Source organism: Podarcis erhardii (assembly GCF_964252035.2).
Source record: "Podarcis erhardii genome assembly, chromosome: 12".
Lineage (NCBI taxonomy): Eukaryota > Metazoa > Chordata > Lepidosauria > Squamata > Lacertidae > Podarcis > Podarcis erhardii.
Genome location: NC_138513.1, coordinates 20,243,738 through 20,271,699, shown reverse-complemented (window position 1 = coordinate 20,271,699; position 27,962 = coordinate 20,243,738). Strand labels below are relative to the sequence as shown.

The 27,962-nt window shown below is 40.3% G+C and overlaps 1 protein-coding gene across 1 annotated transcript in view; it reads right to left on the bottom strand.

The window, feature by feature from the left end:
* The window catches only part of LOC309325732 (uncharacterized protein), a 75,548-nt gene that overhangs the window by 24,302 nt on the left and 23,284 nt on the right, over positions 1-27,962 (bottom strand). The window contains exons 2-4 of the mRNA XM_081834031.1: positions 24,488-24,566; positions 20,405-20,554; positions 1,493-1,564 (exon numbers count right to left, since the gene is read on the bottom strand). Coding sequence (XP_081690157.1) covers positions 1,493-1,564; positions 20,405-20,459 — 127 coding nt within the window. The 5' untranslated portion in view covers positions 20,460-20,554; positions 24,488-24,566. The remainder of the gene's footprint in view (positions 1-1,492; positions 1,565-20,404; positions 20,555-24,487; positions 24,567-27,962) is intronic.

Sequence of the window (27,962 nt, the reverse complement as noted above, 5' to 3'; positions counted from 1 at the left end):
AGAGAGAGAGAGAGTCATGCCTGGTTTCTGCTTGAATCCAAGGCTGCAGATAGCTGCAGAAGCAAGAACCTGTTCGTGCCCCTCCATCATAGGCACAGGTTGTACATATGTATAAATAAACTATAAATCATAAAGACACCACAGTCTCCATTGTGCCTCATTCCAAAGGAAACATGAACTCTGGGTTCCTAGAATGCCTGGAATCTCACATCGCTCAGAGATCAAGGTGCTGTGAAACAGTTTGTTCAGTTCATCCCTTTCTATATTGGCAGCAGGGCTGGCCTGAGACATTTTGGCACCTGAGGTCAATCGCAAAAGCACCCCCCTGAACCAGGGAATAAGGGGTGAGTGAAGATCTACAACAGGAACAAGGGGGAAAATAAAGATCTGTATCAGAATCTGCTGTTCCTGTGGATCCTGTTGCCCCAACCTTCCTTGTGGGTGGACCGGCTCTGGTAAGTAGCATCCGTACATGCACACAGAGGGTCAAAAGCAGCTGTTATTGTTTATTAGATTTCTTACTGAAACTCTTCACCATGAGGTCCTAATGCTGCTTACAACAGCAAAAACAGTACAAATAAAATACCGTATTTTTTGCTCTATAAGACTCACTTTTTCCCTCCTAAAAAGTAAGGGGGAAAGTGTGTGTGTCTTATGGAGCGAATGCAGGCTGCGCAGCTATCACAGAAGCCAGAACAGCAAGAGGGATTGCTGCTTTCACTGCGCAGCGATCCCCTTTGCTATTCTGGCTTCTGAGATTCAGAATATTTTTTTTCTTGTTTTCCTCCTCCAAAAACTAGGTGTGTCTTGTGGTCTGGTGTGTCTTATAGAGCGAAAAATACGGTAAGTACAAATAAGACCAACCTAACATGCCCAACAACCAGCAGTTTAGACCCCATGCTATACTATCCTTTGCTTCTCTATACAGTGGTACCTCGGGTTAAGTACTTAATTCGTCTCGGAGGTCCGTTCTTAACCTGAAACTGTTCTTAACCTGAAGTACCACTTTAGCTAATGGGGCCTCCTGCTGCCGCCGCGCCGCCAGAGCACGATTTCTGTTCTTATCCTGAAGCAAAGTTCTTAACCTGAAGCACTATATATGGGTTAGCGGAGTGTGTAACCTGAAGCGTATGTAACCCGAGGTACCACTGTATAACTGGTTAAGAGGACCTCTTCTGTTTAAGTGAAGGCAAGGGTAGCATCCAAAACAGCAGCATTTCCGAAACAGACAATCAGGCAATTAAGCATCTCTCAGGAAGTTAGTTACCATGGAGAGCAAAATACTGTCACCGCCAACTGCGTTCTCTGAACCTACCTGCTAGAAGCTAATCAGAATGAAGCAGAAAGCCATGTTAATTAGAAAACAAATTATCTAAACCCTGCCAATCAAGTCAGATGTAATGAAAACTGCAGTACATTTGCGGAAGTGTAACACTCAGAAAGTTAAATGGACTCTACAATGTACTTAAGCATCCAGACCACATAATTTTACCTGCACAGATATGTAACCATTTCCAAAAGGGGTAGCGACATAGTGTCTTGCAGCAAAAGTGACTGGTGGCACCTGAAAGACAAACAAATTTATTATGACGTATGCTTTTGTGGGCTACAGTCTACTTCCCACAAAGAATCTATTAGAGGAGAGAAAAATGACAGAACACTACTTGTTGTCAATTACAAGTCAAAATTAGATTATTTGTTTATTACCCCAGCCACTCTGGGTGGCTCCCAACAGAATATTAAAAAAAAAAAAAACACAACAACATTAAAAACTTCCCTAAACACTGTATTCCCTAAATCACTATATGTTCAGTTTTCTACAGCCCATCCCAGACAATGACATTTCCCTCTTCCAAGCCTTGGATAGAAGGCCTGTAGTTGCTTACAAAGAGCATTCACACAACCTAAGACAAAGCTAGAATTTCCAAACTCTTCCTCTCATTGGCTCTAGCTCCACCTACTGCTAGGCTTCCTGCCTTCCACCCCATCATTCCCAATGGACACCAGCCACCACTGCTTAAAACAGCTACTCAGCAACAATGACAGGGATATCTACACAGGGAGCAGACCCTGGGGCAGACTGATGCCACCAACTCCATCCACAGCAGTATTACAGGACCCGGTAATGTCATCCACCCCACCAGTGGTTCATTCACCAGCTCATCTTCCAAAGGGACATAAGTGATCATCCACCATCACTGCTCTTCTGCATTGTACATGGTGCAAAGAGGCCAGTCTCTATGGAAAAGAATAATGGAAACAAATCTGTCATTGGACGTGGCTTGTGGAAATACTTCAGCCTCCCAGGACACTTTGTAACTGGCCACCCTTAATCAAAGGAACTTCAGAGGAGATTACAACATAAAACCACTGGATACATCAAGAGGTTCAGTGCTATCACTTGTGGACTGAGTTGGCACAACTGATTTTTATCATGTTGGCTTACCAGTGCCAGGATGTGTGTTAGCACCTAGTTTTTTTATGAATGGCCACCGTTAGTAAGGTGATTTATCACCACCTGTACATGTCATATCTTTCTGACCTCACTGTTTATAATTCACCACACACACACAATGCACACACAAGCAAAATCATCTATGTGTGTAGTCCACAAAAGCTTACATCACAACACATTTTTAATTTTTAAAGTGCCACAAGACTCCTTGTTGTTTTTGCACATATATTTTTTAAAAAAGTGAGTCCATGGCATTGCTTCTCTGTTTATAATGGAATCTCAACTAGAGAATGACCACAAAGAAGTAAATCATTTTGGCTGATTTGGTCAATCGTTTTGCTAATACACAGGGCTTCTTGGGGGAATATGTAGAATGTAGAGTTAATGAACTAGTCCAAAATAATAGGTGCTCTGTGGTTTGAAATTCTGGAGGTGACACACTGCCTCCCACATACCACCTACTGTAAATGGTGCTCCTGCCAGTTGGGTGGTGCTGCCATGCAGGAAAGGTTTAGACACAATGGGACTTTGGGGTCATCTAGTTCTCTAATTCTAGGATTTTAACTTTGGTAATCTTTAATGCAGCTTTGCAAATTCTTTAGTAGCTTATGATGACAACTGTAGCATAGCAAATCTATACATGGCCCAAGGACACAGATTTTCATAAACATCTGCTTAAGCATTTTACATTGTGCTGAGGGATTAGCCTCCCCCCCTTTTTTTCCTGGAGGCCAAATTACAGTTTATGTTTCCAAGACAGAGTTGTTTAAGGATCTTCAGGAAAACCGGAGAGAGCAAAAAAATATAATTTCAGTATTTAACGAATAGGTAATTGATTTCATTGCAATTACTTAAATTGTGCTCATTCTAGTATGTGAATCATCAGCGAAGTCCTAAAAGCTTGCTGAACCACTTTCACAAATTTCAGGACCAAAACATTATAGGATGAAGACTCAAACCTATTGGGCCTTGTATTATAGTTTTAAGATGTTCGACTGGGTAATTTGCATTCCCTACAAAGTTGTGTTGATTTATATATTAATGATGTGCTTACTTATGGAGACAATGGTTATTTGCAATTGTTTCTATTGTTGTTGTTTTGGATTGGCATACCTATTGTTAATTGATATGTTGTGAGCTGTTTTGAACACAAACTTCTGGAAAAGCAACATGCAAACAAACAACACCTGGATTGCCAGTAGTACATGTGAAAAGGATATTTAAATGTCTTTAATAAGAACAGAAATTGTGCTCCGGCGGCAGCAGGAGGCCCCATTAGCTAAAGTGGTGCTTCAGGTTAAGAACAGTTTCAGGTTAAGAACAGACCTCCGGAACGAATTAAGTACTTAACCCGAGGTACCACTGTAGTACAAAAGGATCTAGGGGTCTTAGTAGACCACAAGCTTAACATGAGCATGATGCAGCAGCAAAACAAAGCTAATGCTATTCTAGGCTGCATCAACAGAAGTATATTGTCAAGGGAAGTAATAGTCCAACTCTATTCTGCCTTGGTCAGACCACATCTGGAGTACTGTGTCTGGTTCTGGGTACCACAATTTGATGCTAAAGTTCCATTTCTATGATGCTTGCTGTGTTGCTGACATATGTGGGCCCTTCACATGCATGTGTGGTCCTTAGACATGACTCACACTCCATGTGCACATCTGGGCTGGGCTAGGCATACTCCAAAGAGGTTCCCATGATGCTTCTGGGTTTGTATGTCATGAGTATTTATATAAGGTTCCATCAGTCAACAAGTGATGGACATGTATTTCAGAAACAGCTACAGTTCTACCTTAGACACCACTAACTACAAGCTTGCTTCCCCCAAGAATATCTGTTTTAATATTTTATGCCCAGCTGACACTTGAGCACCAAGTCATAAAACCGACATTTGGGAAGGAAATATTACTTCTCTTCTATGCACCCTACCCTTCCTATCTGAACTCTGTGAAGGAGACTAGACTGAGCAACTGTAACTTGCCCAAGGCCACCCACTGGATTTCATAACTGAATGGAAATAATAGTAGAGCCATGACACCATATTGGTTCCAGTGAATCTGGCATGTACTGTGTAGAAGAAGAATGATGCAGACATTTAGTATTCTACTAAAATAGCAGTTAGGCCTGTTTTGCTACCTGGAGCCTATTGATTCCTATAAAACTATATCAATATAAATGGCTTGTGAACCACCCCTTAAATTTCCTAGGATTTATATACCCATGGATATTACAGATATTCTCAGAGGTAAATTCCCCCCCCCCCCTCGTTGTTCCTATAGCATGCAGGGAAATTATTTATGCTATCATCTGTATCCCGAAATAATAAAAAAGAAGGGTTCAGGGTTTGTTGTAAACCACTCTGATGTTTTTACTATAGCATTCCCTGTAATTACCTGGACCAATGAATTAGCATGTCCCTTGAAATCCCGCATACATTCCCCCACAAAACTCTGTTTGCTAGTGTGTGTTGAATAATGAAATTTATCTCTTTAATTCTTGCAGGCCAGAAGAAGTTGGTATTGTGATAGGAAAACATAATTTTAAAAACATGTCCTTTATTTTTTTACCAATTAGATGCACAGATAAAAGTGAAGACTGTTTTCTCTGGCCTATTTATATAACCATAAAAATGATTTCAAATCACAAAGGCTAATCTAAAGTTGATATTATATGGATTTTTTTTGGTATCCAGCAAGTCACCTTGTAAGAACAAATGCATGTTGTTGTTCTACAGTTGGGGAAAGGTAGGCTATAAAGGTATGAAGATAAGAAAATAATTTTAAAAATGGGCTGCTTGTCAGTTCGAGGCCCTGAGGCATTTTTTTTGTACCTTTCAAATTTTGCAGTTCCATGCCTGACTTTTGTGGAGATCTGAATTAAGAAATAAGAAAAAGTTAGGAGGAGGTTGAGCTTTAAACATTATCCCCCCCACCCCATTTAAGAAAGTTTTTGGGTGTGTTTCATTTTGTTTTACAATATTATTTTTAAAACTTAAATGCCATTTATTTGTGGTTGGAATTCCATGCTACTCAAACTGGAAAAGGTAGAAACAAAATATTGTGCTGCTTCTGGGATTAGTGATAATATTGATTTAAAAAGAGACCCACACCAAAAAAGACATTCTTCTAGCAAAGTGCTAAATTGCCATTTCTGTCTTTGTAAATCTTTAGAAGTTCTACACAGTTAAATCTAAAGCCTTTTGCAAATGCTTCTCTTTAGTTCCTCAGCAGCAGATGGATTTGCAGATGACCCATATTAATTTATGATTTAATGTCTCCTGATAGGGAATCATTGCATGCTGTTGGGACTCACTGCAGTAGTAATGCCTTTTGCTACGGTAAATGTCCTCAAAAAAGCAGGATCCGGATCAATGCCAATCTTATATTCAAGTATCAGTGATTATTAATGGATAAATTATTTTGCCAAAGTGCTTTAAGTATTAACTAAAACGGAAGCAGATAAATTTCATTTGGGAGTTTCTTTTTATGTTGCAGGGGGAAAATGATTGAAAAATAAAGAAGTATGTTTTTAAATAAAATCCTTATTTCATATACTGCAATGTATGAGTTGTTGGCCGTAGCCCAATCTGCACTATGCATTTAAAGCAGTAAAATACCTGAGTTCTATGGGAAAAGGAAGTGTTTTAATAAACACTCTGGGAATCACAGCTTTGTGAGGGGAATAGACATCTCTTAACAACTGAGATTACAAAATCTTTGTGAAAGATCTTTTCCTTTATCTGTCCAAGGGATGTGGAAACTGTGACCCTCCAGATGTTGTTGGATTCCAGCTCCCATCAGTCCCAGCCAGCATCATCAATGGTTAGGGTTGATGGGAGTTATAGTCTAGCAACTTCCAGAGGGCCACTGATTCCCCATCCTAACCTACCCCGTGCAGAATAAACATGCAGAGATGCACTTGAGCCTTGCATCACTTGCAGTGTGTGTGGAAGGAACCCAACCTGAGCAGAGTTCATAGCCCTTATTAGCATGATCTCCACAGGCTCCATCCCATACTTCAACAGGATGCAGTTACACTCCAGACAGTTATATTAGCTTGCATAGTTTTTATTTTGAATGCTGGAAGCAAAAAATCCCTTGGGTTGTCTGCCTATCACCTATCTTCTCAACCTTACAGAATGAATAGGTAGCATTAAGTGTGGTGTTAGAACCTTTGAAATAAGTTCCTTCTTAACTCATAAGAACATAAGAATAGACTTCTGGGTTGAGTCCAGTGGCCCATTTAGTCCAGGATCTTGTTCTCACAGTGAACAGCCAGACGGTAAATTTAAAGTCCTCATGGTCTCCATAATGGGGTGGTTTAAATGGAAACAGGAAGCTGCCTTATACTGAATCAGACCATTAAGTCCATATAGGTAGCTCAGTATTGTCAGCACTGGGTGACAAAGCCGATATGCTATCACTGAGATATGGCCTTTCCTTCACCTGGGCTTCAGTCCAACTTTAGGGTTGCAATGAGGCTGATGTGAGGGCAAGGAGGAGATACAATTAGCCAGCAACCACAATCTTCCATAAAAGAATTGGATATAATAAATATGCTCCTCTGTACTCAAGCTTTTGTCCTTTATTTTTCTTTAACTAACAGAACCCCCAAATCATGTTTATATTTATATATCTGCAATACAATCTCTTTAAAGATATACAAACATGCCCCATGCCCTGTATTGCTCGACTACATGTAATAGCAAGAGAAGTCTCTCTCTGTCTCTGTCTCCCTCTCCTTCTCTCTCTCTCTCTCTCTCTCTGTGTGTGTGTGTGTGTTTTCCACATGAGGACGTTCAGATCCAGAAATAATGACTTTGACTTTAGCCAGACCCCTACAGGTGGCAGATAACAAGAAAGGTGGGCCTGATTGAAGAAGACAAGTGTGGGCCGCCAGGGTCACATTCCAAATGGTCTTTAGGGGATAAAACTGAAAAGAATTTAAAGCCATCACTAGACAAGATTTCAGTGACACAGAATCTTAATGAATTTGATTTCTATCAGCCTGGTTTTTCCTCCACTAGAATATAGCTTTAAATAACAAAAGGGCAGAGGGCCAGTTGCCTTATGTTCACTGGGTCATGAGGCCTTCTTTCTGCACACAATTATCAGCAGCAAGCATTTTGTGCCAGTCCCCGCTTCCTCGAGAGCTTAAGAACTGAGGGAAAGGAAAGGTTTCTTTTCTCACAAAGGAATTGGTTGAAAGCCTTGTTCTCTGAGATGGTAGGTGAAATGTTTGTTCATGCCAGTCCCTAGACCAGGGGTCGCCAACCTTTTCAGATCAGCAGGCACATTTTACAATTTTGAAAGAGTGCTGGAGCTGCCAGTCACAAAACAGCTGCTGCTATGGAGGTGCATGTCGTAACACAAAATGGCTGTCAAAACGAGAGAGGCAGTCCTGCCTTCCCCTGACAAACATACCATGGGAGGTCAGCTATGTCCTGATGGTCCTGAATGTGGAGGGCACTGCCATTTTAGTTTCAATTTCAGTATTGTTTTTATTGCATTTAATACTGTGGTTTTAATTCTTATGAAAGGTGCCTTGGACAGTGGTAAGGCAGGCTACATTTAAAAAACAAAAACAAAAAAAGAGATAGATTATTATTATCATATCTGTGCAACCTTTTGAAAAACAAGTACAAAAGTTTGATGTAATCAAAGCCACATACTGAAAGACGTGGCTTGAATCCAGGTTCCTCCAGCCTGAACCACACTTAATATGAACTGGGAAAAATCATTCCATGCTTACCTCAATAGTGAAAGGCACATAATTTCTCCTTTCTTTTCCTTTCTTCTCCCTTTAGCCATGAGCATTGATAGATAAGATCTGTCTACTTGCAAAATCGCTTTAGTTGCTTGCTACCTACCCCCTCAATCTCTGCACACACACAACACTTAATTACCTTTAATTATTTTTGTTACATTTACAGTTAGAGCAGCTGGGAGGCACTCATTTTTCCTTTGCTCAAGTTCAAAAAATGCCTAGCTTGTGGTTAGCTGCATATTTTAAAAAACACACACAAAAGATGTCGTGAAGAATGAACACGGTGGAAACTGAACACACCAGTATTTCCCCAGAGGTAAAATAAATCCAGTAATAATCTTCCAGAGGTTCACTAATCAAACACCGACATCTTTTTCTTTTGCAATAAATATAACAAAGAAAGTGATTGTTAGTCCTATGGCACACTTCCGAACACCTGGACTCTGAAAGAAAGAGCTGAGCCTCCAAGAATGTAAAACAACAAGGAACACAAATATGACAAGATTGCTAAGGCGGTAGATGCGCAGAAGGTAAGACTAAATAACAAAGGAGTGAGGAGCCGAGTAGCTTCAACCCTGCTGTTGTGTGCTACTCCCTGATGTCTACACATACAGCATGAATATGAGGCCCTCTTGAGGGATGACGGCTGTATAAGCAGACACCAAGACACCATGTGCAATGTCCAGGACAGAGCCATTCAATATAGCCCTGCTTCTTGCGCCCATGTTCAACAAGGGGTTGGACAATACCCAAAGAGGGCTTAAATCTGTCAATAAATGGGATTGCTAATTCCTGACATTGGGCAGGGCTCAGAGAAGGCCCTTCATTTTTGTACATGTGGGGCCTCCGCATTCCCTCTCCAGCTGAAGCTTCCTAGTTCTGCTTCCTTCCATCTGTTGTCTTCAGCCTTGGGTCCCCAGATTTTGTGGAACGACAACTCCAATTTAGCCAATGGCCATGGATGGTGGAAATGGTAGCCCAACAACATCTGGGGACCCACGATTGAAGAACACTGCTGTAGGGGATCCCTTGACCCTTGACAATGGCTTTTTAGGAGATGTACTGGGACGCAGTGGAATGGAGAAGGTGAAAAAGAACCATCGCATGGGCATAACTCTGCCTGCAATTTTCTGGATTCCCTCCATTAGAAATGTGTTCATGGATGCATTTGATATACTTTCTGAGTAGGGAAGAGTCTGTACTAGAATAGCAGATTGTGACCAGGGATTAAACTCCAATTCCACAACTGGTGTGGAAACAGCTTCCTTGTGGCTTCTCACATTGGCCCAGTAATCTCAAGACAAGGTGGGGGGGGGATGTTCATTTGAATGGTGTAGTGTTCATCTCAGTTGAATTTACTTAGGTGCAGGGCTTTTTCTCATTCGGAACTCATTGGAACTCAGTTCCAGCACCATTGCCATTACAAGGGAGCTGTTCATGGTAAGTTCTGGCACCTCTTTTTATCGAATAGCATTGCAGGTGTTTCAGTTCAATTTCATGACAAATTGCACATCTGAAAAATAATAATACTTAGGCTGGGTCCAGATTAAGTAGGTAGGATTCATTTCCCAAATAAGCCAGTAAGATTTAAGCCACACCTAACTTGTTCCATGGATTTCAACAGTACTTAATTCAGTCTGGATCCATCCTATGGTGTTTACATTCTGGATGTTTTTGCAGTATTACTAGCAAAGTCTAAGTCAAACTTTCTTTTTCTAAGTTCTGTCTTGATTGGTTTATACTTCTTTTTCTTTTTCTTTTTTTGAGAAAAAGGAAGAGAAATAACAATTAAAACTTTAACTTGATTCATTTTGTCTAGTACAAATAGCTTCTCATTGAAAGGAACTTCTGTCTCAATGATTCATTAGAGGTAACCACCCATATCTTAGTTCATAAAAAGTTCATTACATTCCAATCTCTTTAAAATGCTGAGTCAGAGGAACATGATAATGGAAGAAGCCTAGAAAATAATATATCCAAAAACTGAGTACAGTTGTAAACGTCTTATGTAGGGGTTGTAGTGCTCTTTATTTCTTTCCTATAACATTTGACAACTGACATCTTTTATAACCAAGAATGCAGATCTACTTTGCATTCTCTTTGCATTCAGACACCTGAAAATTTCATTTTCGGGACCAATACTAGGTCAGTTTTTCTATTTAAGGAGATTCAGTTGGTGGCTCCATATCCTGGCATCTTCTGTGCCCACTTTGGGAAGCAAATCTGCACTCCTCAATTTTAAGTGCAAAACTGAGCTATGGCTTAGAGACCGATGATAGCTGAGGTCTGGTCTCCCATAGTCCAGTCTTCCCTGAGTTTAGCATCTGCACCAGCCTGCACTAATGGCCTTTGCAGATGATCAAAACTAATTTTAAAAATTCATTAAACACCATTTGCAGTTCACTGTTGGGCTTTAAACATTAAACAGCACTTGCTCAGATCAAGCACTAGTAGTGTAAGATGCTGGGTTTTCTCAATGATTAACTATTGCAGATTTGAGATATGATTTCTCTTAGATGAGGGACCTGGGGGCTGAATATAGCCTTCCAGGCCTTTCCATCTAGCCCTCAGCTCTCTCCTCAGGACACCCCCCTCCCACTTCCCTAATTCAAACCATCCTTTAGGGTGGGATTTCCCAAACCCGGGTCTCCAGCTGTTTGTGGAGTATAAATTCCACCATCCCTAGCTAACAGGACCGGTGGTCAGGGATGAAGGGAGCTGTAGTCCAACCATAGCTGGTGAACCATGTTTGGGAAGCCCTGCTTTAGGGCTTTTATTTCCTTTTCTGGAATGTGTCCTTCAACTTTAATAACACTTTTCTGGAGGGAGAATAAAGACTTCAGTGTGCTATATTATCCACTTTATCATGAGATGACTGGAAAATGGAGTTATGATATCATCTCTGAAATTAAATATATACATGCATGCTGAATCAAAAAGTCCATGGAAATAACGATTTCCCCTCTCACATGTGCTGTTACCTCAGGAGAAGATTGAAAGCTGTTTTAACATTCTTGTCTTAACACCAGGCGAGTCTACAAATCTGTACATTGTGCGATATTTCATTTGATTGGGAAGAACAATGAATATTCAGAAGTTAACCCTCTTAGTTTTATTGCACCTCTCTTTTCCCCCATCTGGCCATTACCTTATCTGCTTTGAATAGAAAGCTTAATTGTTGCCAAGGTTGCTTCACTTTCTCTTAAACCGTAGCTTTGCCTGACTCAAAAATTCCAGTCACTACGAAGTTTGTAGCAAAAGGCCAATTAACTAATTTCACCAGCCTACTGAAAGGAGTAGACTTTTTCTAATGAAAGCTGTTTAGCAAACGTAAGGCTATATAGTAAAGTTTCATAAGAACATAAGAGGGTGCCTTCTGGATCAGCCCAAGGCCATCTAAATTTGCTTCACCACATCACAAGTGGGGAGAGCGCTATTTCACTCAGTCTGCCATGTAGACTTTCCATAACCATCAAGCTAGCCGTGAGGACAGGATGCTGTACTAAATGAGTCTTTGATCTGATCCAGCAGGGCCTTTATGGCAGCAAATTACTGTGTGTCTCTCCTGAATCTTCCTCCATTCAGTTTCATCAGATGACCCCAAATCCTAGTGTTATGGGGTGGGGGGACTTCTCTGTCTACTTTCCACACACTGCAAAAGCTTGTCAGAACAAAAATGCCTTCAGTTGTGGGAGTCCTTGTAGCTTCCCTACATCTTCTGCTGCAAGTACAGATGCAATGATTTATTTTTTGCAAAGCTTTCCTGCAATTTCCTTATCCCCCTTATCTGATTTTTAAATGTATCTTTAATACTTTAAAAGCAGTGTGTGTGTGTGTGTGTGTGTGTGTGTGTGTGTGTGTGTGTGTATTTTGGTCCTAATGTTTTGTTCACATTTTTGCCTGAGCTAGGTTGTGTTTAGTTCTCATTTGAGTAAGAATTTCATTTTCTGACAGAAACCTTCTTGCATGCAATAGCTGCCTAGAATCTGCTTTTTAAGAATGCCAAAGTCTTCTTGGACATGGAAGATGTATTTCAGACTAGGAATCAAACTCCTAAACATGTTTTGTGGAATCCCCCACCCACCCACACAAAACCGTAAGTGTGATGATGGTCTGGAAATACATTATTGGCTTATGAAGTATCATCATTTCCAAAGACAGTCAAAGCTTTCTCTCAAACTATCCTCTTCCCTCCCTCTTATGGCCCCCAAATGGCTATAATATGGTATCTCGCTATCTTGTTAGTTTCTGCAGGACTGCATTTTGTGTGTGCAAGATGTACGTTTTTGCTGACCTGTTACAAAGACACCTGAGTAATGAGCCATGCAGTAAAACTTCCAGAAATCCTCTATAAATAGCATTTTCTAATTCAAGGGAGGATGTAACACTCTTCTCTTTTGTTCAGGCACATGATTTAAGAATACCAAAATGCACTATACAGTATAACCAGTTACCAAGTAGGGCTGGCAGATTTAGCAGTTCTCCAGCGACAGTACAAAATGTAGAGAGATTATCTTATTTGGGACACTACTCAACATCCACATCTTCTTGTTGTTGCTGCTGTGGTTGTTGCTATTTTACAAATTAGTTTTTTGTGACCATGCCCAAAGGTCACACAGGGCTCTTGTAGCACAGGAAGTTCAGAAACTGCTGTACAAATGGTTGAGAGAGCCTCCCATTTTAAGTTGTGTTTCATGGCAGTCCACATTCTATGGGCTATATTCATGGACCCAATCATGTCACCAAGAGTGGCCCATTAGGAGATTTCTCTATGGGTACCAAATGCACCGTCTTAAGCCCATACTCTTTTGCTGCTTCTTGCAAGCTCTTAAAGTGCCCCCACAATCCTCTAAAACAGTAGAGTGGATTCTGGGACACCCTCTCATTTTGTACACAGGGTGACACAAAGCCTGTGATGACACAAACACATCAGGTATCCCTGCAAACACTTCCTCCTACAAATTTCTGGCAAAGAAAGCAGCTATCCTGTTACTGTTCAGGTTGCTGTATTTACAGTTTTCATTTGAATTCAACCCTTCAGCACCAGCATTCAGAGGAAAGCAAAGCAAATACCTCACAGCCTGTAATTTACCGGTACTCAAAATAATTTAACTATGCTTTCTGTACCCACAACACACTTATTCTGTGATTTCCAGTCTTTAGGAATATTTCAAAGGGGTTTCCTTTTTTCCATCTCTGGTTTAGTATCAGATTGTGGATGATGTCTTAATACTCAGCAGCTGCATTTTAATGCGAACCTACCAAATGTACAGGTCCCAAACTAATACACAAATCTAAACACTGCTCTCCTTTGAAATTCTCATTTCTCCAAACTTTGCAATGCAGTCCTTCAATCAAGGAACATGTGTAAAAATATATTATTGCAAAAATGTATACAAAGAGATCTATACTAGAGAAAGGTACATACAAAAAATGTCTTCTGTTAGGGGGAAATGGCTTGAGAAATTCATATATCCTAGGCAAAATTTCATACAAAATGCAAATACTGAGACCCCCAAAAACATGAATTTTCATGCAGACTTTTAATGGATATTAATGAAAATGCAGACATATATTTCAATGGGGTGAACCAAATCTGATTGGAAAAAGGAGAAACTGAGAAAAAACAATGTTGACAGATTCACCCATCTTCAGCTCAGTCATTTGTGCAGTGGTAATAGGTAAGATTTTTATGCTGTTGGCCAATGATAGCTCATTGATAAGTGTACCACATATTTGTCACATTCACACTTCACATGTGTAGCAGTTAATTTAAAATATAGGCTTACATATAAAAATGTAATTTGTGAGTCAAACTACTATATTCCTATGACAAAATGTTTTGTTCTATTCTATTTTTATCCTACCCGTCCTTTGAGGAACTTAGAGCAACACAGAGCTCATGGTTCCCCTCTCCACACTTTATCCTCACAACACTGTGAGATAGGTTGAGCGGAGAGAGGCTGGGCAGGAATTTGAACAACTGGAGTCTCCCTGGTCCTATGTAATCCCTGATTGTTGGACTACAAATCCCATCAGCCCAAGATATCATGGCCAATAGTCAGGGATGATAGGAGTTGTAGTCTAACAACATCTGGAAGTCCAGAGTTTCCCTATCCCTGCTCTTTACTTTGCTGGCTTCCAAAATAGGAATTTTGACTGAGGTAACAGATAAACAGATATCTTTTTATTTTTGACATGATTAGGCTAGCATAGATTATAATGATTTTGATCCACCCTTCCATTTAATTTTCCTGATTTCATTACAGCAGAGCAGTTTTCTAATATAGATGCAATATTTAATCCACGGCCATGCCCTTCTGCTTGTTTGCGTGACTCTTTTTGAAAAACGGTTCCTGCCTTCTGAGAATGCTTAGAGAAAGGGCAAAAGTTTTAGGAGACCAGTGAGAAGAATAAATTCACTTCCTTCTAGGGTAGCTACCTGCAGTGTAGCAGAAAGCTTAAAATTTTTAGTTTTTAAGAATCCAGGGACCTGCACTTGTGTTACAGCAGCACAGAGAATTGTTAGGGTTTTTTATAAAAACACCACAAACAGCAAGTCTCTATATAAAGGGAGGCAAAGGAGAAATATTATTCCTCACCACCAGAGAAATAAGAGATTGATTCAATCCCTTCCCTCTGAACCAGTTTTGCTTTGAGGTGGCTGGAAATACCATATTTTTCTGTGTATTGGATGGGGGTTTTTGACTCAAAAATCATGTCAAAAAACTGGGGTCGTCCAGTACACGGATAGTGGCATCGGTTGGTGGGAGAGCGGCTTCCCCTGATGCCACAGCAAGCGGGGAGCGATCTGGGGGGTTTTCCTGCCCACAGCTGCATGGGGGGGGAGAGAAGCTGTGCGCTGCCAGCCAGCTCGTTGGCAGGAGTGCGACTTCCCCCGATGCTGCTGTGCGCAGCTAGCGCTCCCTGGGTCATTTCCCACATGCGGCGGCATTGGAGGAGGTTGCGCTCCCGCTAACCAGATGGTTGGCAGGGCCGCAACTTCCCCTGATGCCGCTGTGCATGGGAAACACTCCCTGGATCACTTCCCGTGCACGGCGGCATCAGGGGAGGTTGCGCTGCTGCAAACTGCATGACTGGTGGGAGTGCAACTTCCCCCATGTCACTGTGCGCAGAAAACAATCTGGGAGTGTTTCCTGACCACAGCTGCGTTGGGGGAGAGACTCAATAACTTTGGGCCATCTCCCCTCATTTTCTTAAAATGGAGTCCCCGCAAAGAGGGAGTGTCTTATACAAGGGGGCGTCTTATAGACAGAAAAGTATGGTATGTGTATTTCTGGGTAGCTAAATGTTTGTCACATTGAGAAAGCATTATTATTTTTATTATTAAAAAGGGAAAAGGTTGAGTTTTCTAAAAAAGAGAAGAGTGTTACAGCTATGAAGATAAATGCAAACACCTTAATGTTTAACATTTCTGTGCTAAAGAACAAGAACATTGGAAATATTACTGCAAAGCAAACCCAAGTCCTTATTTAAACTATTTGTCATCCAAGTTAGTATTTAGCTTTGCAGTTTCTGGTGAAGAATATGCCAACAGAGCTTCTACCACCACCACCAGCAGCAGCAGCAGCATTATTAAATAGCCTTCTAAGCAGTTTACAAGTATAAAATACAATTACACAAGCATTAAAATACTGTTTGCGGGTGCAAGACACCCTAAATTCCAGATCCAGCTATGTGTTAGAATTAAATTAAGGCTTAGACCGAGTGTTAAAACTGGTTGCTAGACTCATGTGTGTATTTGAACTGTGTACTAGATGCCTTGAGCCCTCTGGAATCAACATGCATCAAAAGCTGATTAAGCCAGGACTAGCCTCTTACATGAGCTGATAGTCTGGGGGCAATGAATGTTTAGGATCAAGGGCAACTTTCATTTGCAAATGAGTGGGCTTACTCCTTCCCTCCCTCAACTGAGAGTTAGTTTAAAAAGACAATGCCAGTGTTTTAGGTTAGGATTTTAGAATTGCAGTTGGGAGTTATGTGACAGATAGTAAACAGTGGGTTTGAGAGTAATGTTTGAGACAAATGGTTGGGTGACAAATCTAACCCACCCACCCCCCTCCTGACATTGGATGCAATAGGAGTGAAGCTATAGGAGAGAAGTTATCCCTTTCCCTAAGGCAGGGGTCAGCCTACTTTTTCAGCAGGGGGCTGGTCCACTGTCCCTCAGACCTTGTGGGGGGCCAGACTATACCCCACAAATAACCCAGAGAAGCATTTTAAATAAAAGCACACATTCTACTCATGTAAAAGTACTAGGCAGGCCCCACAAATAAGCCAGAGATGCATTTTAAATAAAAGCACACATTCTACTCATGTAAAAGCACCAGGCAGGCCCCACAAATAAGCCAGAGATTCATTTTAAATAAAAGGACACATTCTACTCATGTAAAAACACGCTGATTCCCAGACCATCCACAGGCCAGATTTAGAAGGCGATTGGGCCAGATCCGGCCCCCGAGCCTTAGTTTGCCTACCCATGCCCTAAGAGATGTCCTGTTTTCCTATTAGCTTCGCCATGTGATTTTTTATTCAAGAGCCATTGGAGATTCTAGAGATTCCTAAATCTCAAGCGAGTATTCCATGGCATATGCATTTCTTACAGGGAGTTTTGCATACAAAATGAAAACCCACCCTCCAGTGTGGAGTAATGGTTTTAGTTGTTGAGTATGTGTGATTAGCATTGGGTCAGGAATGGCTGAAACAACTTCATTTATGATATGCATATTCCTAAGATACTTTCTCTTCAGTAGTTAGTCAGCTTTAGTTAATATAAATCGGTCCTGCTGCCAGTGCAACATAAGCAAAAATGTGAAGGAGTGAGTGTCTATCACTTGCTAAATGTCATGCCTCCTCTGTGCATTGTACATTAAATCCCAGGACCAATATTTAATGTCTTTTCTGTCTCAGAGTGCAGAGCTAGCCCTGCCAATTCACATTGAATCAATTCAAGCAGTAATACATGTTTAATTTAGCACAGAGCAGATGACTCGCACTGGCAAGAAATACCTACCGGATGATAGCTTTGGCAGTAATCCACACCCAACAAATGATAGTCCAAATATTTCCATCCTATTAGTGAGAGTTATGGGGCAATTCAGTTGGGTTACAGCTTGATAATTAAGGTTTTAACTTGTTCATAAATGACCCGGAGTTAGGGGTGAGGCAGTGCAGTGCCCAAGTTTGCTGGTGACACCCAATTATTCAGGGTAGTTAAAACAAAAAGGGATTGCAAGGCGCTCCACAAAAAGCATGAATGGGCATGAAACATCCATATGCAGTTCATCTCAGTGGTACAACCTCTCACTTATTTACTGCTGGATATGGCACCTAATTTATTCTTATACGAAGCCTGATTATTAATGAACAGGTCAGTTTGTGTGGCAAAATACATTGTCGGCATAACCAGGTGACATCTGAAGGTACAGAAGTTGGCCACTGATCCCCCTTTATGGTAGATCATTGCTAACTATCTAAAACAATGGAGATACAGTGGTACCTCAGGTTAAGTACTTAATTCGTTCCAGAGGTCCATTCTTAACCTGAAACTGTTCTTAACCTGAAGCACCACCTTAGCTAATGGGGCGTCATGCTGCTGCCGCACCGCCGGACCACGATTTCTATTCTCATCCTGAAGCAAAGTTCTTAACCTGAGGTACTATTTCTGGGTTAGCGGAGTCTGTAACCTGAAGTGTATGTAACCCGAGGTACCACTGTACTGATGAATTACCACACCTACTCATGTCTCAAATTGGTGAATATTGTATGCTGATTGCTAAGTCAATCCTCTTTATCACCAGTTCCAGCCCTACCATTAGGCAGATCTCCTTAGATGGCAGTCAACATTTCAATCAAGCTATCCCAATATTTTTTTTTCCTAATTAGTGCAAACCCCATTCATGTATTATGTTAAGTTGGGGGGGTTTTTTGCCCACATGTAAATCATTTTACATGTTTACACTGAAATGCATTTCCAATTTTAATGCCCACTCACCGTGTCTGGAGCTCCTCATGACACCTCATCCTTTTTTAACCACCATGAATAATTTGGTGTCAATAATACAATCAGTGTAGCATATAAATGGATTAATTTTATTGTATACTAGAGTACACATTGCTGTCATAATAGGAGTTTGTTTTTGTAATTTTTGCTGTAAGTACAAAGTGTACTTACAAAAAGGTAACTTCAAAAGGGCCCCATTTCATTTGACACAAGAAATGCAATTTGAATGGGTTGCAGATCTCAGCCAAAACAGTATGCTTAGGTTATGACCTGCCATTGATTTTACAGAAGAAAATATTAAACTTCCATGGAATCCTTTTTAACTGTTTTAGAATTGATCCATGCTAGAGCTCCAATGGAAAGAGAAAGAAATCTGATAATCAGATTTGACATTTTTGTTATTGTATACTTTTGCTAGCTTGATAGGAATTAAATTAGAGCAGATTTGCACTTGGGCTCTAAAGTCTTGTCCCAAACATCAGGAATCAAGGTGGTATTTTAAAATCTACATTCTTATTGAAATTGATTGGCAGGTATTTGTGGAACAATAATTGGGATATGTACATAAATCCCTAACAATGCATTATCAGGGTTTGATTTTGTTATCATTAGGGTTGTCAACCAATCCAGCAAATTACAGTAAATGGATTTCATTAACTGATTAAATCTGCATTAAATCTGTATGTGAATAAAACAATAGTTTTGAAGAAAAAAAGTGTTATTTGGCCTTTTTAGCTGATGCCTGCCTGTGCTGCAGCAGGCATTTTCTTAAAAAAAGAGATTCCCTCCTGGCTGAGAGAAAAGTGTTTTCCCTCCAATAATCTGCCACCTATAGCTTTTATCAGTTCTTACATCAAAAGTAAAAAATAGTTGCCTAATTTAAATGGAGACACCTTTTAAGTTGATCAGAAGATTTTTGATCTATTTGTCTAACCAATTACTCAGTGGGGAGGGTGATTTTGTGGCACTCACTCTTGTGTTGGTTGACGTCTGCAACAGGGCTAACATAGTAACACATTTGGGTACTTCTACAAGTTGAATCAGCAGCAAACTACAAGTTGAATCAGCAGCAAACATTAGTTGTAAAAACACCCACGGACACACTCACAGAGTGTGAATCATGAATTAGGATGTTGGTCACTGATCATGACCATATTATGTATGCAGAGAAGGCGCCATCAGTGTGTGTTAATAGCTGGAAAATGCTCTGATGTTGTTGAACCTAGCACATAGATACCCTCACTCCAGATACAGAAAGCAAGTACTGCACCTTTTCCTGCTTAAGTTGTTATGGTCTCAGTACAGAACCAGAAAATAAGCTCTGGTCCCTCAGTGGGATCAATGTCCAAACACTGAAGATGTACACAGTGCTTTTTTCTGGGGGGACACAGGGGTATGTATACCCCTAAACATTTTGTGAATCTAAGTTTGGCCTCATTGAGGGGCAGTATTTCAATATGAGTAGGAAAATGAGAGTACCCCTAAACATTTTTTTTTTAGAAAAAAACACTGGATGTACATAACACAACATAGTCATCCAGTTGCGTTTTTGAATGGTGGAAAAGTCTGAAAAACACCCCATTTTTTATTGTTTTGAAAAAATAAAAGTGTTTTGCATGTCTTCTAGCCATTGCTCTCGCAATCAGTTGGTTCATGAGCACAAAGTTTATATTTTAATAGACGTTGCCTACACTCTCTCTGCTTCCCCACCCCAGTTAGTGTGTGATTAAAGACTTTTTGCTGTGCAATGATGTACTAGATGTTAATTAGTAATATTAAGACCTTCTCTGCACATTAAATTCTGAAGCACACACCTATTATGTACAGCTAAAAATGCAACGGGTAAGTATAACAAATATCCTTCTACCCCAACCCTTGCTTGCTTGCTTAAAAGTACTTGGTTGCTGTGACAATCCTCCTATCAGTGGATCAAAGATTCCCTTGCTTTGAATGATGCTATGTGCTGTTCCAGAGGTATTGTCTGGGGGAAAATGGTAACCAAGCAAAACTTGTGGTGGCAGCCAAACTCCATTTTAACAACATGCTGGCTCTCTTTCTCCATGAAAGGTGGGACATTTTATTTTACAATCAGCATACATTTTTCTTGGGTTCATTTGCTATGACAATGAAAATGTGAAATTCTGTTTTGGATTTACCTCTACATAGATGCACAGCATAGCACACTCCAGTCTGTGAAAGAACATTCTTCATGAATGAGTCATTGTTGAATTGGCTGCTCAAAAGGAAGCTCAGAGTAGTCCATAAATCTTCCTTACATTTTGTTATTAAAGAACATGGATTTTTGTCTGGTAAATAAAGGGAAAACACTCATTAATCCACTTAGTTCTTGTATGAGGCAGGGAAGGGGAAATGATGCTTTATGAACAGCAAACATTTTGTAGACAAAAGAATGGTCTAAAAAAAAATCCAAAACACCAGTCTGAAAACCTTCCAGAACTAATACATCATGACTTTGAATCTGTTATGTTGTCTGCACAGCCTTGTTCTGTTGTAGTGGGTTAACTCAGTTGAATTATATATATTATAGAGAGAGATCTCTGTCAGAATGAGCCAGATGTTTGCCAGCCTGGGATCTGGAACATCTGTCCTCTACCAGTTTCGCTGTTTCACCAGCATGGTGCATGTCATGAGAAATACCACCAGAAAGCTGAAAGGGAGAGGAAAATAATAGATTGTGGGGCAGTATTCAACATTCGTCATACTCTGAGTAGACCAATTAAAATTAATGGACATGACTAACTTAGGTCTGTTCACTTCAGTGGCTCTACTCAGTGTAGAACTTAGTTGGCCACACTCTTACGTGCGAGGAACTACCATACACATAATAATATTCTGCTTGGAATAGCAGTAAGGAAATGGCTTTTTCAGGCAAGGTCATTAAAACAACAGTAGTCGGCAGGTATCAGTAGCCAGCAATCAACTGGGCTCATGGTTTTAGAGAGCAATCCAGAACAACTCCAGGATCAGAAGAATAAATCTACCGGATAAAAATGCAGCTAGGTTGCCCCCCCCCCAATTCCAAATTTGGATCGAAGTTGGTTTGTGGGGAAACGTCTGAAAAAGTTGTATTTAAAAAATAAATAAATGACAGGATAGATACAGGATAGAGATGAATTGTGGCTAAAGGTGTGTGTACATCACTTCCCAAACCAGCAGTGGGTGTGCACTGGATTGCAGAATAAACAAGGGTGTGTATACAGCTTTAGTATCAAATCAAACAAATTCAAATTGTATTATGTGGTCACAGATCTGTTAAGAAAAATGTATACAAGGTGTCCACTACCTGATTGACAGAATTTGATTAAAGTAATGGGTTTTTTCTGAGGTATTCAATCATCCCATCCATCAAGTATGTGCTCAATATAAAGCATATTTAGTGCCTCAAACTCAGCAGTCTATTAGCTAAAAGAGACAGTTCTCGTATTTCTGAGAGCATATTGGCTGTCAGTCCTGCTCCCTGTTTTGCAGGCCTTTTTCCACCTGGCCTGGTGGGGCTGGGCCCCGACTGACTCCCGCTTTTTGGGTTGGTGTGTTTGGTGGGGGTTTGCTGTTGTTGGTTTTCTGTATCCTTATTTTAGATCTTTTTGTGATTTAGGTGGAAACTGTTCAGTTTCTCTGTGTATTTTTTTAGTTTTTTATTATTGTTTATGACTACTTGTCTTATGTGGTAGTTATGTATCATATTTTCATGCTGTACGCTGCCTTGAGCATGGTTTGAACAGTGGAATATAAATAAAATATAAATAAAATAATGCATGTATGCGTGAGAGTACTGATAATATGGGTGTTTGTGGGTTGTTGTTTTTTTTTAAAAAAGAACACAGTACTCAGCAAAGGAAATGCAGGCAGTAATTTAGGCTTAAATATGTCTCATGGGTATCACCAAGCATAAGTACAGCTATAATTTAACTTGTGGTATTAATATTACTAAATGTGTATATTTTTAAATAGTTCAATGCATCATTTAGCTAGGTGTTGAGAAAATTATAGTTCTTTTATTTAAAGATGGAGGCTCTTTATGCAGCCAATATATTTCATCTATCTTAGTTTATTATCTCGTTTGATTCTAGACAAAGGGTGTCTACAACGAGGGAATCCAATCTCAGTTTTGACAAGGCTTCTCAAATCCAATGCACAAAATTCAAGCTTCAGTGTACTTTTAAGTAAAGAGCCCTTGCTACTCTCCTTCTGTGTATAAGTCTCTCTCTCTCTCTCTCTCTCTCTCTCTCTCTCTCTCTCTCTCTCGTGTGTGTGTATTTGTGCATGGCAGAGAAGTGCTCTGTGAAGTTGCTGCTGAGCTCAAGAGGCTGTGACATTATTAATTGAGAAGACTACATTTTATTATGGATTGCTCGGTCATTTAAATATGTATGGTTTCCATTTTGGTACTCACAGCACAATGAGAAAGCAAGTGTGGGCCTGAAAATATTGTTGTAGGCATCCTGTTTGGATGGGCAAAATGACATTTTTGCTAGGTTTTTGCATGGTTTATGTCTGACGATATTCTTTCCACTTGCATTGATGGCTAGATGGTTGCTTGAATGAGCATGGATGGGTTTTGATGGCTAGCAGCTACTAGCTACTGGGAACACTCCACTTACTTGCAAATGTGTGTTTGTGGGTTGGAGAGAAAAAGTTCAGAACTTACAAATGCAACCAGTGAAGAGGAAAATATCAAGTACAAGTTTTGCAGCTGGCTTGCAAGAATGAGCTTTGGGGTGCATCAAGAGTAGGTTGTTTGTGAGCCTAGGTGTTGGTTTGCTCCCCTTGTCTGTACAATGCTACCCCTGGAATTAGTCTCTTGGGAAAATTGGGATGTATGCAATGTACTTGGTAGCCATGAAGTAGCAATGAGAACCAATGTGATTCAGAAAAGAATGACTGCTGGGCTTCAGTATGAAAGATCTGAATCTGAGTCGCCTTCTCTGTCATGGAGTGGCTTTAATTCAGCAGGAAAATAATAGAAGAAGAACTACAACCCACCTTTATCCCAACTTCTACCTTACTTTAGTAAATGAATACCTTAATATTTGCTGGGTCAGCATTCATATACGTCTATATCATTTAGTGTCTGACAGTATACTAAAGCTGAAAACATGACTGCTTACAAAGAAATTAGCATGTTCCCCATATTATATGCAAATAATATGTAGCGGATGTTATTTCCTCCCAGGCAAATTGCTTACTCTGCAGACACTCTTAATTACTTCCACTATCTCAGTTTGACTTGCTGTTGAAAATCTATTTGGGTTTTTTATGGTGGCATTTAGAGTCTTCCTTTTGCTTCTGAGTCTGACTTTTTGTACCAGCACTTGGAAGATGGGATACAAAGTTGCCCTTCAAAGTTGGCCATAATTCATGCTTGATTTCTTTGCTCATGAAGGGAAAATAACAATGTTGTAAATATTCTTTAAGCAAAAAAGTTTGCATTAAAAGAGACTCGGTGCTTTTAAAAATGTCTGCTTAATTCTACCAGCCTCTTGGTTTGCCATTGTTGTGCTCATATTCACCTGTTCAGTGTGCAACAATTAATGCTCTCTTTATCAACTCTCCATTGTGCGCATACAATTGATCTGTAAAGCTTTGGAATATTGTTAAGCAAAGGGCTAAGAGCCCAAAATCTAGAGTATTCTGTAACTTCTCCTTCTCCTTCTCTGTCCCTGCCCCCTGCTTTAAAAAGAGAAAAGAAAAATACTGCATCAGTTTAATGAAAAATCAGAATTAAAGACCCTTCTAAAAGATAAATGAGCAGCTCTTTCGAAAAACTCTCCACTCTATAGTTTTCATGATCATACCTTTTCGGTATCATTTTGGGGGTTATCCTGTGGTTGGAAAAAATGATAATGGCACTTCTCTTCTTCTGAAGATAGTGCAGTCTAGCCTAGTATATTATTGATTTGTGGATTACTGCTTGCTTCTAATTTATCTGCAGGAGACAGAGCAGATAATGGAAACAGCCATGTTGACAATGCAGCCTGTAGAACACAGGAGACACTGCTTCATCGTCCCAAAGCTCTATTTATCTCATTTGTTTACATCTATTAGTATAATTCTATATTAATTATAACTGGCACCTCAGCCCTATAGATCTGCTGGAACAGCAATATCCTAGGATTTGGGATTCTGTTCTTGTGGCAGTGGCTCTGTGGAGGATGTACCACATTAATAATTACATTGCCCAGTCTTCTCTGTGATCAGAACTAAATGTTTAGACTCACCTCTTGAGGGGAAAGCCAGTTGGTCTGAGTTGCATGGAACTGATTTCCTCTTGGCTTCTTGTAAGATTTGCTTTGGCACCTGCAAAAGCCCAAAACAGTTTATTACTTGCTCATAATGTGGTAAATAAATAAGATTGCATGCTATTGTAAATATTATGTTTTTTTGTAATTATTCTTAATTGTTTACTTATCTTCTGTTGTAGCTTATGGCTTGCTGGCTGGCTGGCTGACTGGCTTTATAAGGAGTAAACATAGTCCAAACTGTCATTCTGATAACTTACCATAAGAAAATCCACCCAAAGGTTTGCTTCTATTTTCCTGTTACTGTAATTTTTGTTTTGAAAAGTTTGCTAGGATGCGCTGTGGAAACACCATAACTTCTGCTCCTGCTATTGCCGTTGCAAGAAACAACTTTGTGAACAGTAGGATGAAACACTAGTACAGTATTGTGTCAGTGGCTTCCGCTGAGTTGTTTGTAAGTATAACATCATTAGCTGGGGCATGACACCAGGAGGCTAATCCTGTGCCCTTTTTCTCTCTTTCTTTATAGTGAACTTTATAAGCAGTGAGTTTTCTTCATTTGGAGATTCATGGGTTTCCTGTTCCATGCCTTGTAGTACTCTTAATTAAGGTCCACATATGGGGTTGTGCCAGCAGAGAACACCATACAGGAAATCTTCTCCCTCCCTTTGTGGAATCTCAGGGTCTGGGCAGTAGAAATCCTTCAAGCATTGAACCATGGAAGGATGTACATTCAACATCAGAACTTTGAACTGGACTCCGAAAATCAATAACATGGGGACTGGAGGAGGAGGTATTTGGGAAGATGTAGATAGATGTGTATTTTATTCAGGAAATGCTAAAGAAATATCCACCGCTTTTATTATAATAACTGCAGTGAAGCTTATTAATTTATGAAGGTGAAGCACCTTGAAAATAAGCATGCCTCCACTGATGGTAATAAAAGCTCCATTTATCATTAAGTGTGTCAGGCTGAAAACATTATCAGCGCTCACCTAATAAGCAGCGATGGAAGAAATGGAGTGCAGCACACTCAGGAATGCACCCATGCACTAGTCACGCTGTAATACCGTCTGATTTGCATTATGACACCCTCGGGAAGAAAACAGTGTTGACAGGTGCATCAAAGCAAAGGCATGAGACCTCTGAGATGGATTTATTCAAATGGGCAAAGGAAGAAATACAGCAGACATCAGAAGGAGAAATGGGGTGGGCAGAAGCAGTCAAAGAAAACAGTCTAGCTGCAGCTCAGTTCTGAACATCCTCTCCATTCCCATGAACTGAGTGGGATTTACACGAATATTAAACATGTAGGAAGTTAAGAATTGCTTCCAGTATTCGGAGCACCCAGTAGTCAGAGGTATGATGAACCAGCCCAGAGACAGGCCTATCAGATCTCCAGACAAATTATTCAGAGCATGGGCTAGCGATGGCTTAAAATCAGGGCTGGGGTCAGACTTCAGGGTACTGCCAATGGGTGGCATCCCCAACATATACCCCCAATGCATGGTATTTTTCTTCTTCTGCCACTGCTGTTGCTGCCAAGGCTACAGCAACACCACTCACCAAGCTTTGCTGAACCCCTGGGCAGTTTTTTTAAGCAGTGGGTCAGTGCTGGGGCCATTTTTAAATAAGGGTCAAACTCTGTTCCCATCTGTGGTGACCACATGCTACTTTAATTTATCCTAAATGCACACACCAATTTTGGGTAAATCCAAAATGCAACATCTAGGCCTGTAGGTCTATGAAAAGATTTAACAGATCTATAGACCTGGGCATTGCATTTTGGATAAATTAAGATGGAAAGGGAGAGATGGCCACTGTGAATGGGAACCAAGTTTGGCTCCCACGCGAAACAGTCACTGCCACTCATTCACTACTAAAACAGCTGTCTGAGGCCTCAGCAAGGAGTGCGGGAAGTGACTGCATGGCTGGTTCACATCTTCCTCTGGACCTCTAAGGCCCTGAGCCAGTGCCCCACCTGGCCAGCTGCTGTTGCTGGGCCTATTTAGAACCATATGCCTCAACTGAATATGTATATGTGTGGTGGTGTTTTTAAATGAAAGTTTAATGCCCATCCATTCTAGAAGCATCTTGCCTCAATGTCAGGCTTGCCGTTGGCATCCACGGACCTTGCTTTATGGCTCGTCTGCAAGTGACTGATCAGCTAGGGATCTCCCCAAAGGATAAATGTGTTTTACTTCAACATCACTGCTGAGTACCATGAAATATTAACTTTATACATAGAACTAAAACTATCTTCAGAGCCAAAGGACTCTTTGAAACTATTTTTCTTGTTGATTTATTCATTCATTTTTCAAGAGGCAATAAGACATTTAGCATCTTGAAGTCATTTGGTACCTTGGAGGTTTAAAAAAGCAAAAAGAAACCCTACTGAGCAGTATTTATATAATAACATAATGCCATGGGTAGCAAACATAAGACCTTATGAAGCCCCTTGTGGTGGCTACCCTTACTCATGCTACACAAATCACTGAATTATCTCCAAGGACCATCCTAGTTGCAAGGAACTTGATGCCTTCAATACAGCAAAAAATCTAATTCACTAGTGCCTGTTATTGCATGTTTTTGCAACAGCCTACACTGTGCACCCATTTCTAGTGTTATTGTTGCTTCTATAAATGTATGTTGGGTGTTATAGAGCTTGCAAATACTGTGCAGTGTTGCATATCAAAGTAGACATGGCAATAAATTCAGATGAAACTGACATTTTTGTTGAGATCAAAAGGAGATGACTCAAGGGCAGGGGTGGGGAACCTCCAATCTTCTAGATGCTGTTGAACTACACCTCCCATGAGTCCCAGCCAGCATGGCCCAATTATGAAGGAGTTGTAGTCCAACAGCATCTATAGGACTGGAGGTTTCCCATCATCCCTACTCCAGGAAGCTACTGTGTGGAGAATATGGCCCTTCACACCTTCATTTATACCATGTTAGCATTAAATAATATATACGCATATGCTATCTTCTACCTTGGAAATCTAGAATAAGAACTGCATGCCTGCCCTTTGATTAAGACTGCAATCCTATGTAGATGTACTTGGAAATAAACCCCCCGAACCCAAATACAGTGGAACTTACTTCTAAGTAAACGTGCAGGATTGTGCTCTGTAAAGTCAGCATATTTCCTCCTCATGTGAAGGACAAGAACCGTTCAAGAAAGATCTTCTTGGACTTTTGGAACATGGAACATGAAAAGCATTGCCTTATTCCCAATGTGCTTGCTCTTTCATTTACAACTCATTTACCTCCCACATATAAACCTATTTGGTACTTGTATTATACAGTGAATGATTTTCCAATTTAAGTCACATTCATTCATATTTTATGTAGTGTCGGGGGGGGGGGGTGGAAGGCTTTTCTGGTTTAAAGCTTAACATTTATTGTCATAATGATAATCCTGTCTTAATTCTACTTCATTCTTAAGACATTT